We start from the raw sequence: 14054 nt of genomic DNA, 5'->3' as shown, positions 1-14054 counted from the left end.
TCTCTTAAACAGATTTAAGAAACTCTGCCAGTTTCAAAACACTGGGAGACCCAGAAGACTGTGGGGACTTGGCATGATGACATCAAGCTTACTGGCAGGAGGTGATCAGGAAAGCATCTCAAAGGCAGTCCTGCCTGACCATGTAAAGGCTCCTCCTTGACTATCTAACATGAGACTGGGACCACAGATAGCATTTCTATTGGCACACTAAAAACAATTCTGTACTGAAGTGACCGCATGGCTGAACACCCTTCCACTTCTGAGGTGGTCCTCCTAGAAGAAGGGTGAGACATTGCTCCAATATTCCTTGGCCATCCCTAGGTTGTGCTACAGATAAATGTCATTCTCCAAGGCTGTCAACATGAGCATAATATTAGTTCCTTCATAAGAGTTATACTCTTTCGGAATGACTCATATACATTTCTCTCTGGTTAATCATAAAATCTCTGCATGCATCCCTTCCCTTGGCTCCAAGAGGCTGCAGCTATCTATAATAACAGAAAGCAACGCCATGTACCTTGTCAAGCTGAGTATTTGCACAGCCTTATGCAAAAATTTGTGGGAGGACAGTATTTTCCTTGCACTTCCAAGGAACACAGCATTTTCCTGCCAAGTGCTGCATAGCAGCTGATGCTGTGCATGTGGCATTAATGAGGATGGTGATGTGCAAAGAGGCAATCACTGCCTAAAGATGAACACTTCATTTGCAAAGTTAGCGCAAACTTAACAGCACAAAAGAAGGGGTGAAATCCTGGCACTGTTTGAAGTCAGCAGAAGTTCTGGATACTGCCATATTAAAAACTCTATTAGTAACTAACAGCATCATGTGACTTGTTTCATTTCAGAAAAGAACTGGGAGCAAAGGGGTTTAGATGTGAAATCACGCACAGCCGGTGTTTCAATGCATACAGAATGGAGAGTATTTATTCTTTCAATGGTGCCTGTAAATCTTCCTCAGTAATAACAATTATTTAGAGGAAGTGCAGCAACACAGAATCTAAATAAGATCTACAAATTGTATTTTATGGTATGGTAATGTAGCATATTAAAGTTCAGTCCACTTCTTTGCAGGCTCAATAGTCAATAAAAATGATTTAATGGTGTGGGAGGTCTAATTTGCATAAAAAAGAATGAGAGGGGTGCCTTTTAGTTATGAAAGGAAAGGAGTGCAAAAATTTTTAGCAACCGAGCTAAAAATAGACATTAAAGGACGTCGTTTAAGCCTTCATTAAAATGTGTTTTCTGCAAACTCATTTTTCACTTCTATTACACACTCCTTTTATTTACAGATTAACAAGATAAAGCTTATGTAACATGGAATAAAAACATAGCTAGAGGCAGAAATCAAACCCAAAAAAGAGTACCTATTACATTTTTCATGGTAATACCCTCAGTGGTACTGAAAGTACTGAAACACCTGGTTTTGTGCTACCTGGGTTAGCAGCTTCCTGACCACTGGATTCATCAGCCTATCTCCTTATATAACCTAATTATGCAGTAAATAAACACCTAACAAAATTGGCAGCCCTTGTGAGGAAGTTCTATTATAGAGACATGGCACCCAGCTCCATTCCAAAGCAGAGGATATCTTCTTAGGCTGACACAGCTACCAAAGATCTATAATTCTTATCCTGTGAAAGGGTCAATGCTTCAGGGAAACCATTTATGAACCTCCAATTGCTGGACTACATTGTTCTTGGTACTGACATTCTTCAAAGCTTTGAATCTAAAGCCAAGCTTCCTTGCCTCTCTCACTTAACACCATCTTCATAAAAATTAAAACAAATCTACATTCTGTTTTTAACTAAGTACCAACAAAAGCTCTCTGAATACTACTGAGCAGAGAGATGATGATTCTGGAAGTACCACTCCTCTATTAGCCTCTCTGGAGTAATGCTAGAAACTCTGAGTGTGAATGACATTAGGAAATCTTTCAGCACTTCTACCTACAGGTATGGACTGAGACAATGCACTGCATGGCCGGGCAAAGACAGTTTGAATCTTGTACTATCTCCTTTCATTCCGCAATTGAAGCCTGCACCTGCACTGAGACCATGAGCAACTATCCACCTAACTTCAAAATCCAGCCTAGATTCATTCCTTTCTCAAATCCACTTTTATGCTTCCCATCTGTGCTCTCTTTTAGTACTGTCCAGCCTACTTTTCTGTTCTTCCAAACAACTGTTGTCTCCTCTCATGGCTACGGCCTCCTTTGTCTTGACTTGCAACTAAACTTGCTACACCAGTTTTAATGCTGGTCCAGTCCCAGAGAGTGGCACACATCTCCACTCAGATTATTGTTAGCTCCTAACATGAGCTTCTAGTTCTTCCAGCCATTTCTGCTAGAAGCTCATCTATAGTGAAGATCCTCAATCAAGTGAAAATTGCCAGAAGTGTATCATCTACTTGCTCTGCAAAGAGCAGTAACAAACACACAGACCAAGAGCAATTTCCAGAACACTGACAAAGCTGGGTCTCCTACAGTCGGCCACCTTATTTTGTCTCCTAGATAAATTATTTGCAGAGTTCTGTTAGGTAGTCCATCAGAGGCATAACAACAGCGTAATTTAGTCATGTCTGCATCACAGTGCTAGTCTGAGAAACAGAGCTGCTTAACATCACACCTTGAACACTGACTCTATTTCCCATTTCCTAAGTGTTTCAAAGCAGTGTCAAGAGTGACAGTGCTTGACACTGCAGCAACAACTGTAATTCTAGCCTAAAAAAAATCAAACAGATTTGAAATGTTTTTCTGCACTGTGAACAACCCGAGAGTTAAAATTTCATTCCTTGTGAATCACATTTGGTGTTATCCAAGATGCTGCACTTAACTCCCACAAAGAAGACTGCTTCACATCACTTGGTTGTGTGTGCCTGCCAGATTTACAGCACCCTACTCTCCCCAAAAATGTTACTGCATAGTGACACGGTCAGGGTAACACAGCCAAATACCCAGCAGGATGGTACAATGGGGAGTAGCCCTTCATACTTAAGAAAGTGAGAGCATCTGTGAGGATGTGTAGGAAGGTGAATTCTGTTCTACATCATCTGCCTTCAGGAGCTTTACTGCAGGAGCCCTTAGTTGGAAAGACCCACTCCTCAGAGAGAAGCTCTGCCTTCAGCAGTGACTACAGAAAATTACCATGACAAAGGGTTCCCCCACTGCCTTTCCTTTCTGGCAGGTGAGGTTTAGTCATTGTTCCATGCTATGACACCACCCTACATACAGTAGCTTGACAATTTGTGGCAGCTTAGACAGAAGATTCCTCAAACTGTATCCTGACTACAATAATTTCATTTGATGTAAATGTTTGATACAGAAATGAAGTACAAAACCTGTCACGTGTTCCCATGCACCTGAGCTCAGCCACTTGCTCTTTTGAATGAGGCAATAGATTTACATCCTCAAGGGCTCTCTTTGCATACAAACTGGTAAGTGAAGTCTGGGGACTCACTTTAAAGTCCCAAGCTTTGGGTCTCACAGGGCCTGAAATGTCCAAGCTTCTTTATTTACAAATGCAGCATGAGAGTGAAAGTTTTTGGAAGCAGCACAGAACTGCCACAAGCTACCTTCGGTACTAAATGGCACAGTCAAAACGTGACTTGAAATATTACAAGGTAGTTGGTTCCTTTATGTGAAATGGGGCCTGGTTCACTGGTGCACTCTTTCCCAGCAGGGAGAAGTAAGCCACCATCTTCCTGGTAACTAGGCCACCATTAATAAGAATGACATCAAAATGCTTCTGTTGGAAGAGCACTTTTTGGGCTCTTTTGCACTCTCTCTCAAAACATGCATTGCTGGTTATTGCCAAAGAAAGGACTTCTAAGCCTTCATATTTCAGCCCAGTCAAGTATAAATTCCTATTAGGATTCCTATGAACAGATGTCCTGTCTCCTTCTTCATGACTGAGTACACTTCATCATTTGTCCAAACTTACTGAGCAGCTGAGGAAATGCTAGTATTTGGTACCCTCACTCACTCTCTGGGTACGACTGGCAGTGTAACAAGTTCCTCTCCATCTCGTGGCAAAGGATTCACAGAATGCTTAATAAAAAGCATTGGTAGCTGCTGCCTGTTTCCTTCACGAGCAAGTGTTCAAGACACACATGAATGTTTGCATGTCCCAAATTTAAAGAAATAGTATGTGCTCTTTGAAGCTTGTCTATGTCAAAGCATTATCAGTCCACAAAGCTTCATGTCCCCCCCCAGCAATGAGAAACATCCAGAAGCCTCATGAAGGGAGGAGGCAATCCAAAATGCCCTGTGCTGATATAAGGCTATAAGAATCCTTTTGACTTTTTAAATTCATTGTTGATAGAAAGTAAAATAAACCAAGGTGGAGAGTGTAGATCAAAACCTAGTATCCCCCCTTGAGGATGTTCAAATGAAGAGAAATGGGGAACTTGGTGACTTTAGCCTCCACCAGAAAAGCCTAGAACACAGCTTGCTAAACTAGGAGGCTCAGCAGAATGACTGCTGGCTTCTTAACTTCACTAATAGCATTTCAAAGGGGACCAAACCAGCTCACTTTACCATTTCTATCTCCAATGTGAAGCTTTCCTAATCCATCCTACTACATAAATACTGCAGAGGAGCCACACCTTTATTTTCCTCAGTAACAGGTGTCTAATAAAAGACTCCCTCCTGCTCCCACTCACCGGGCTCCAGCTTTTCATAGTGCTTTGTGTCACTGTAAAGAGACACAAAAATTAGCAGCATTTATGAAGCTCAAGAACTCAAGCATGGATGGGGAAGTTCTACATCCAAAATTCTAAAATTTGAAAGCACTTAAAAAAAAAAAAGAAAAATCTTAGAATTGCTTCAACAACCACTGCTGCATTACAGGACAGTATCTGATCCACCTACTCTAGCAATGTCAATAAAGATGTCTCCCAAACCTGATAAACACCTTTAATATCAGAGCTAATAACTTGCCGGGGCTTAGGATCACGGAAAGCTTTGAGAAGGAAGAATGTTTAAGTGCCCATGCCCAAGCTGTGCAAACACAAGCTATGCTGGGTGAGCTGAGGGGCACAGGGGAGGGCCTGGCTGCACCCTTGGCTGCTGCCAGCATGCCAGCTCTGCGGCTGTTGACCAGTTGGGGTAGGAGATTCCAGCCCACTGGCCCCAATGACTTGTTCTTGTGGAACAAAGCCCATCTCCTCTAACACAGCTTTTTCCCAGGAACTGGCCCACATCAAATAAAATAAATAAATCACAAGTGTTTTCTGAAGGGGAAAAAAGAAAGTTCCTGCTGTACATAGCTCGGGGGAGCAGATGTTTTTCCATTAGCTCACTGTTCTGTGCTGCACTGCCTCTCTTCGCATTTCTTGTTTGTGGCATGTTCGTTATAATCTTTTTCTTCCTAGGGTAAACTTTAGCATGTTACTGAGACAGCAGGTAGCCCACTCCAGGCCCCCATTATTTTTCTCTAAATGCTCCTTTAAATTAGCCTTAGGGTCTACCTGGTGAGGTTCACAGGCTGAGCTTAGCAGGCATTTAGCCAAACTTAGATCAAATTACCAGACCTACTTTGCTGTGAGTGGCCATATTTGGTAAAGTATTGGGTTAGTCAAGAAGCTAAATTGTCAGATATAAAGTACTAGTAAAGACAAACAAAGTGGACATCGTAGTTAAAAGTAAAGCTTAAAATAATATAGTAACGGAAGCTGGAATATCAGAACTCTTATTAAAACTGGCTTGCAGCATTCTAAAATGCTCTGTGTAAATAGAGCATATGGTTATTACTGCCTGGAAATATAACCACATGTACTTCAGATAAGGAATCACTCCAGTTACCCAAAGAGCTTTGAACTATTAACACTATTTCTTTTCAATACTGACATGCTTTGCTCTCTGGGTCAAAACTGATCTTATAAAAACGTCGAATGAAGGTAAATGTTGGTCATAAATTTGAACGATTTCAAGTATATTTTCCTTAGCCAAACAGCATGACTCTTTTCTAAACAAAAAGGAGGAGTACTGGCAGGATTTTAAAAAGTATTAGCACCAGTAATCTCTAGGATTCCCCTTGCAGCTCTTCCTGCAGCAAGAGGGCGGAGTTAACAAGCTTTACCAATGCTACAGAAGTTCATTCTCTCTTCTCGAAGTTGCGTTCAAGCTCTCAGTTACAAAAAGTAGAACAAAGAGGAGAAATGAGCATATTGATTACATAAAGACCACCTCTCCTGGAGCTGCACCATCGCAGCATGTGCACTGTAGCACCGTTCCTAAGTACTCCCTGAAATGAGCTGTTTCTCAGACTTGGGGCCAAGAATAATGTTTAGGCTTATAAATGTTAAAGTGTTCCAAGATGACTCTTTTTAAGAAGCCATTACATTACATTTCAGGAGAACTAGGGGGGGTTATTGTTAAAAAGGACCAGACAAGCTGTGTTAACAATCTTTGCTGCAGAACACTTGAAAATGGAGTATGCCTATTAATACGCCTGCTGCAGGGATAGACCACCTCTCTAGTCCTTGGGGACAGCATACCTCATACTCTTCCAAAGCTAACTGTGACTGCCTGCAGGAAAAACAGGAAGCTATGGAAGGCCACAAAAGTAATGTTTTAAGTTCCCTGCTGCACATGACTGCACTCCCAGGTGGTCCTATAAGAGATAGTTGGACAGAGGATTAACAGTGAGAATTCACAGTTTTATTTTCATGCATGAAAGAGAAAATGACTTTCTAGAGATCACAGATCCATCAAGCAGCTCTTTGGTGTTTACACGAAGCTACAAAAAACTATCTTGCAGAAGATCACTAGGCATTGCTACAGGGAAAGACAAGGTATAGCATCTGTTACAGTGCAGCACATTTGGACTTAGCAGCTGCATATCCAAAGCTGCTGCTTTATTATCTTTCCTACATAACTGCGCTGGTCATAAACCCAGAAAAGTTATAGATAAAACCACTAAGTTTCTGCCCTCTTACGTGCAGTGTAAGTACCTTTATCACAGCACAAAAGAGATTAACTATTTGCATAGGGTTCACAGCCTTGCCTTCAGCCACTGCTAAAGGAGCACACATGTTCTCATGAGCTAATTGTGAAACTCATTAGGGAACAAGGGCTCTCCAGCTTGGAGGGACTGAGGATGTTTCTGTACAAGGCAGGAACTTGTATTGCAGCTGCAGGTGGAGGATGATCCAGTAAGGATTCCCCTGTATAACCACCAACAACACTCCCTTTCACAAGTATATGTGCTGATTTTGTGGCCTGTCCTGGCTGCTGGAAGGTTGTAAGAACAACCTCCCATAGCTGTGGGATAGCTGGTTCTGCGTGCCTCTTTCCTATATCAGTGCAGAAAGCTCTACAGGATCAGTTGGTTGCCACCATCAGTTTTCATGTCCTGGGATACAAAGGGGCATTGCAACTGCAATGGCTCTAATGGAACCCAGACAAGATTGCAACTTGGCACTCTAAATCCATCCCCTCATACAGAGACTCAGCCAGCTGCGTCCTGTTAGTGTCTGAAAAGGATGGATGCTTTGTTATAAATTTACTGTAGTATGAGGTTAGGAAATTGTAATAATTTTATCTAAAGATTTATGAGTCATGCTAAAAAGGTCAAAGTGTTAATGACAACAAAAACAACAACACACAAGTCATTTCCCAAAGGCAGACTAACATTTTTTCCCTTTAGAGATAGGACACTGAGGTATGAAAAAGTTAGGCAACTTGCCTGGAGTCACAAGATGAGTCATCGATTGAAAAAGGACAAGTGCAAGCTAAACCTGATAAAAATCTACAGCATACTGATGCAGCTCTTCCATGAATATGAAGAGACTCTGTATGCAGCCATCAGAATATTACACTAATAGCCTGTTGCTTTCCACAGCTGTTAATTTTGGGGTAACCTGTAATGCAAAAGCATGTGACTACCTCAACTGCCATTAGCCACGCATTTCTGTTTAATTTGTTGTTTATGAAATATCTCTATTCTGGAAGTTATTACCTTCTTACAAGTATACTTGTTTCTCCTTTCCCCTCCTTCCAAATGGAAAAGATTCTAGTACTGAAGGTCAGTGATACCCTTCTGGACTGTTACATTCACTAAGCCCAGTGTAAGATCAAGCCACTTTCAAGAAGTTCTAATTATTCAGGCACAATGCCCTTCTCCATAGAGAGTATGCCCAAAATATCTGCTTCTCTCTTTGTCCCTCAGGATACCAGAATGCAGCAACTTCCACACTACTGTGCAAAGAGAATGGCCAGTACCTCACCAAGAGCTCATTAAGCTGCATCCATAACAATAACTGACTTCAGTAATGAAATTACAAAGCAGTCACAGTGTGTGTTTTGAAAATATCAATCCTGATTCAAGTCCAGCTACAAGTAAGCATGAAGCAAAACAAAGATTTAAAAAATGATAGGACAGAAAAGTTACAGCCTATAAAAATAAATTCTATCTAAATGAATTAATTAACACCTTTGAGAAAGGCACTCTATTCACACAGAAAAGCAATCACGGCAATTCACAGCTAGGTCACAGCAAGCACTAGGTCTTTATTGCTTTTTGTCTTTTTAGACAGTATCGAAAATGTAAACTGCCTAGAGCTATTTGCAGGGTGATGGACAACGGACATCTGACTTCTCATCACAATAACCTCCATCTATTTTGCTCCCCACCAGCCTTCTCTGCAGCCTTAAATCAGGAGTATAAACTGACTAAAGCAAAAGCTTGCTGGTGATTTTGAAGCCCACAGCACATGACTGACATTTACATGCACACGAGTCATAAAAGTGACCATATGTGATTACCTTAAAGTATGATGCATTCCATAAGGTGACTTCTTTTGTTCTTCAACATTAGTCAAATTGTAATAAAAACAATGGCACATATTTTGTTCTAGAATTAAAGTTCAGTTGGTAGGAAATAGCCCATAAAAACAGCTACAAAAAATCTTTGCTGAGAAGTACGGTGAGACTGCCAGGTTTTGTTTGAGAACTGTCAATTGCATAAGTTAGCTAAAGGAGAATTTGAAAGGTTCTCCTGCATAAAGAATAAGAAATTATCAGCAAGGTTCCAGGGGGCCCTGCTTTTTTTTCTTCATTGCAAATGGTGAGACATCTAATAAGCAACCACAGCACTCAAAGGTAATTTCAGACTCACAACTGTGGGCCCAGTTATGGAAGAAAAACTGCGTCTCATAAGAACAAAATTGCAGGGTCAGAACTTCTTCTATCAGTTCCAAAACCCCGGAATGCAAACGGCAGAACGTGTTGGGCAGCTCTGTTCCTCATCAAATGTCCTACATGAAACCCTTCTAAAAGTTTGGAGATGGCCTCTGGGCAGGGTCTCTTCTCACTGTTCTCTTTTCCCTTTATGTGCTCTACTGTAGCATCTCTGCACTAGTGTCTCAAACTGATAAGCAACCTACCTACAAGCCCTTGGGAGATTCAAAGAGTCAAAGAGTGAGTGAAGCGAAAGACTTGCTCTTTTTAAAAATTTTCACTTAAGCCACAGCAAAGAGTGCAAAGTTCCCAGCCTAAATCCCATTTAATACATGGTTTACCCAGTCTTATTACAGGGAAGCATGTAGGAAAAAGCAAATGAAAATAATTGTCCCTATCAACTACCATTTGTTAATGAACTACCTAACCTCTTTTTTTAAAAAGCATATTGTAGTGATGACTGAAGTTTTCTGTGTGTTTTGGAAAAACAGAGGTGAGCTGAAAAATCATACTACTATAGTATTTTGTTGTCAGAATCAAATAAGTGGTATTTCAAAAACCATCTGGGATAGATAAGCTGATTTTCTGCTGGAATAAAGTGATTTTCAACTTATAGTTTCAACTACTTGGTTAATACTTACATCATCTTATTCACCACTGGAGGGAAAAAGGAACCACAGGTGGTTCAGGACTTACCAGCTTGTAGCCAAATTTGTTCAAGAGTTGTCCACAGTTGCATAGGTCCCTGCTTCATTGTGCTGCTCTGCATAGTTATTTCAGACATGGCCTGTTCCAGTCTCGATGCAGCAAGGGAAGAGGCTCGTTGTGACCCTACGGACCAACAAAACAAGAACAAAAAGGATATTTCTTTGACTCAGTAAGGCAGCAGGTCCGATCCTTCACACAATATAATAAGAGCTCTACTGAATTCTGGCATGACCAACTGGAGAACTATGTTTTATAAAAGGTTAATTTACTGAAAAAACCCTGCTAAATTACCCAAGGGCTGCAGCTCAAATAAGCAAATTAAGAGACAGACAGTAATTTTATAAAGGTCTGCTTAGCATTCATTAAGGAAGCAACCATATTTTGCTCATTTGGGAAGCAGAAGTCTACCATCAAATATTTCCCACAAATACCTTTTAATAATCCATTTTATAAGCACAGTCACCATACAATTCCAAAATGTGCCCCACTAATGTAAAAACTTAGTACAGCATTACAAGGTAGTTTAGCTCCATTCACACAGCACACACGTTTCAAGGGACATCAATATTGTTCTACTGATTTAGAGGCAATGTGGTTTTTCATTTAACCTTAGGGGGCAGAGAGTTCAGAGCTTTGACTACATTAACCTTTAGTATGCACTGTAACATTTACGCAAGAATAAAGTATTTGGCGCCCACATCTCTGGGACAAAACATCACATCAAAAGCTACTCCCAGAAGGAGTGCATGGGCGGAGACCATGCTCTCCAGTACAGCAAGCAGGATTATACTGGTGAACTGATCTCTTACAGGGGTACCAAGAGGATGATAGCAAAATAAGAAGCTACAAAATGAGATTTCAGAGTTGACTTTGTAAAGCTTTGAGAAATAAATATTTTAATATACATAGATTTAATGTGACTTAAGGTTGATAAGCTCTTCTCTGGAGAGCTGCTGTGACTGAAACACTTGTGCTAATTAGCATTACTCTTGAATCAATCCTTACATGTTGACCTCACAGACCACAAGATCACGGAGTTCAAATCCCGCGTTCACTCACTGCAGACACCCTGAGGAAGCAGCAAAGCCCAGAAACAGGTACTTGGGGAAGCTGAGATGGCTCTGGGCAAGGAAAGGGAGAGAAGAGCAAAAAACCTGTCACAAGGCCTATGCATTAAATGCTCTCTCTGAGAGAGACAGCAGCTTTTCCCGCTGAAGTGTGCTGAAGAGGGGATTGCCAAACCACACATCCTGACCAGCAGACTGACACATCACCCCGGGCCAGGGTGCTGGCAGGCACAGCAGTGTGATCCCCCAGCCATGGTCTCCTGGCCCTCGCCACTCTGGATGCTGAGCAGGGACCCAGCCTCCTGCCAGGCATGAGGGGAGGCACTTTTTCACCTCATGCTCCTGTGCCAAGACACCTTTGCATTGCAAGGCAGGACATGGCTGCAGCTTCTACCAAACCCGCAGCAAGAGTGTCATGGCTTGGGAGAGACCACAAGCCCAAAACTGCTCCAGGAAATACTTGTCCCATTATCTCACCGCTAACTAATGTCATTCATTTTAAACAGGAGAACGTCAAAACAGTCCCGCAAGCAAGGGCAGGACACTCCCACAGCTCCCTTGGAAAATGCAAATGTGCTCTTCCTAGCTGCATTTCTAAAATTCCTACATATTTTCAAAGACATTCCTTTACTAATGCTCCTCCTGATCTAATGTTGCGAGAGATGACAGTGCAGTAATGTAGCAATTACGACTTCAGCAGTAGGGTAAAAGCCACTCAGCTTTGCAGGGAGAATTCGTTATATTTAACAGTTTATTTAACAGATCCATCTTCAGCCTGTTCCATTGCACGAGATTCCTCCCCCTGCCCTGCCTGCTTAGTCTTCTCCCTCATCCCTACCCCCACCTGGGAGAAATTCCACCAAAACTCCCAAAAATTCAAGTCAGACTACAGCTGTTTGACACAGGGAAAACTACCATTTACTCCCAGCCATCCAAAAACACAGACAGCTTCTCTGAAGTGCAGAGACAAGAAAATGGACACATGAACAAGCCAGTGATGTTATTAGGAGGACTTTGAAATTAGGGCAGACCTCTTGCCTTCTAGATTGGCAAACATGGAAAAAATTACGTGTGCTTTGGGGATTGTGCTGTCAGCCTAACCAGATTCTTATATTAGCACTCCTGATAATGTTAGCATGCTTTGAAAGCAACTTTCAGAATCATATTTTTCTGCCAAGACTGCCCTCTTCCAGAGAGGCTTTCTAGAGCTGTGTTTCTTGCAAGCACCCATACATGATGCTGGGCTCTTTGCATGGGGTGGGCATATGGGCTGGTGTTTTATTCACATCCTCCCAGAGCTCAGGGAAATCCTCTTTTCCTTGCAAGTCAATCCAAGAAAACTATGTCACTGTAAGGCACCTTTATGCATTTTGAAGAGGTTCTCACACTGCCTAAGTAGATCCACTTAGGATCGACTAAAGCATCCTTCCCTCACAAAGCAGGCTTTACAGGAATATCACAGTGAGCTAATTGCACACAAAGGAACACAAGTTAGCTGCTCCTTTTCTCCTTTTCGTTAGCCTAAGAGGGAAATTTGACATTGAGACTGATCTTGCCCCGTGCAGTGGGCTTCTGCACAACCATAAAAATAAGAACACAAGTTACTCAGAGATTTACAGCAGAGGCTCTTTGCATTTAACAGCCTTTGGCATTCCAGTCCTTTAATCTTTACTTTCTTTTCCTTCTCTTCCAGCCTACACGAGAAAGCAAACCACACTAGGCAGAGACCATCCCATCTCTTCCCTTCCCATCCCTGCCGGGCCTCAGACACAGATATGCTCCTTGTTCTAGACACATAAACACCAGATGAAAAGGCTCTGTCCATCACAGCCCATACGTCCACATTTGCCACTGCTGCTCTTGCCCATCACTACTGGGCTGCTCCTAATTTGGTCCTCTGACCAAATAAACTCTTTAAGAGAAGGTTTTAGCCAGCCTGGCCCTTCTGGACTGAAAGGGGCTCAGCCACAGCTCTGAATCTCAGGCAAGCAATATGGTGACCCTGAAGGTGGGTTGATGGCTACTGGACCCACAAAAGAATATCCCCCTAACACACACCTTCTCCTGAGAGAGGAGGTCAGCATGTATTGCACTGGCATGACTCTGACCTCAGGGTAGTTGGGGGAGATGGAAAAACTTCAAGCAACATTAGAAAAAAAAAAAAGGCATCTGAATGTCTCATTCTTCCTAAAGAAATGTAGATCTTTATAGGATAAAAAAACCTCGCCACAGAACCTGTCTCACAGAATTGTAATGTCATGCCTCAAAATACATGCAAATGTTGGCATAAGAAGACATCACATCAATTTGTTATTTTAGTGCAGTCTCTTTCTCTATTTAACAGCTCCACTAGACAGAATATAAACTTCACATTTTACAATAAAGCCCTTCTCACATTTGGGAAATAACTCATAAAAATAACAAAACTGATTTTGTGGTGATGAGCTCTGCATATAAGCCATACAAAATCTATCCAAATAATTTAAAAGCACTGTTCCACTGTTATAAGACCGAAAAGATCAAGTTTAATATTTTGCATCTATGAAAAAACTGCTATCAAAATAGAAATGTACCTCAGTAGATTTACTAGGCTTATAAGAAACACAGAATTCCCTAGCCTAAATCACTTCAGGCAATAGCATTATAAGATAAGACTAAATCAGAAAAAGAATGAAACAGCAAGGCAGCTGACTGATATCAGTGAATTTAGTTAGAAACATTGCTTCAGCTAGGAGAAGATGAAGAAAATAAAGTGGAATTAATCTTTCTAGCAGCAAACCTAAAGTTCTGGCACAAGAAATAATCTCATTGTGGTCTAATTGAGGGAGAGGCCAATGTCAAGCCCGGCCACAGTAACCCCCTGCCCCCTTCAGTGATGAGTCCAGAGATCAAAGAGTGCCTGTGCATTACAGCAATACTGCTGCATGCTCCCAGGGGATTTCACGATGGAGACCAGTGCCTGTTCCAGAATGATGCAAAAATATCAGACCTCCTCCCTCTTTCAAAACAGCCAGACACAGTCACAGCTCTGGGGAAGCACAAGGGTGAGAGAGGCTAGAGCTGTACCCTCCAATCTCACCCCCTACTGTCTTCAAAGAGGC

The 14054-nt window shown here is 41.7% G+C and overlaps 1 protein-coding gene across 4 annotated transcripts in view; it reads right to left on the bottom strand.

Annotated features, from left to right (window-relative positions):
• TTC7A (tetratricopeptide repeat domain 7A) overlaps window positions 1–14054 on the bottom strand; it is a 171622-nt gene that overhangs the window by 38249 nt on the left and 119319 nt on the right. For all 4 annotated transcript variants that reach the window (XM_017811687.1, XM_017811688.1, XM_017811691.1 and 1 more), the window contains one exon: window positions 9875–10009. In XM_017811687.1, coding sequence (XP_017667176.1) covers window positions 9875–10009 — 135 coding nt within the window. The remainder of the gene's footprint in view (window positions 1–9874; window positions 10010–14054) is intronic.

This window comes from Lepidothrix coronata, unplaced genomic scaffold (assembly GCF_001604755.1).
Source record: "Lepidothrix coronata isolate B3197 unplaced genomic scaffold, Lepidothrix_coronata-1.0 Scaffold33, whole genome shotgun sequence".
Classification (NCBI taxonomy): Eukaryota; Metazoa; Chordata; class Aves; order Passeriformes; family Pipridae; genus Lepidothrix; species Lepidothrix coronata.
Note: the sequence above shows the minus strand (reverse complement) of the source record. Positions and strands in the feature narration are given on the sequence as shown.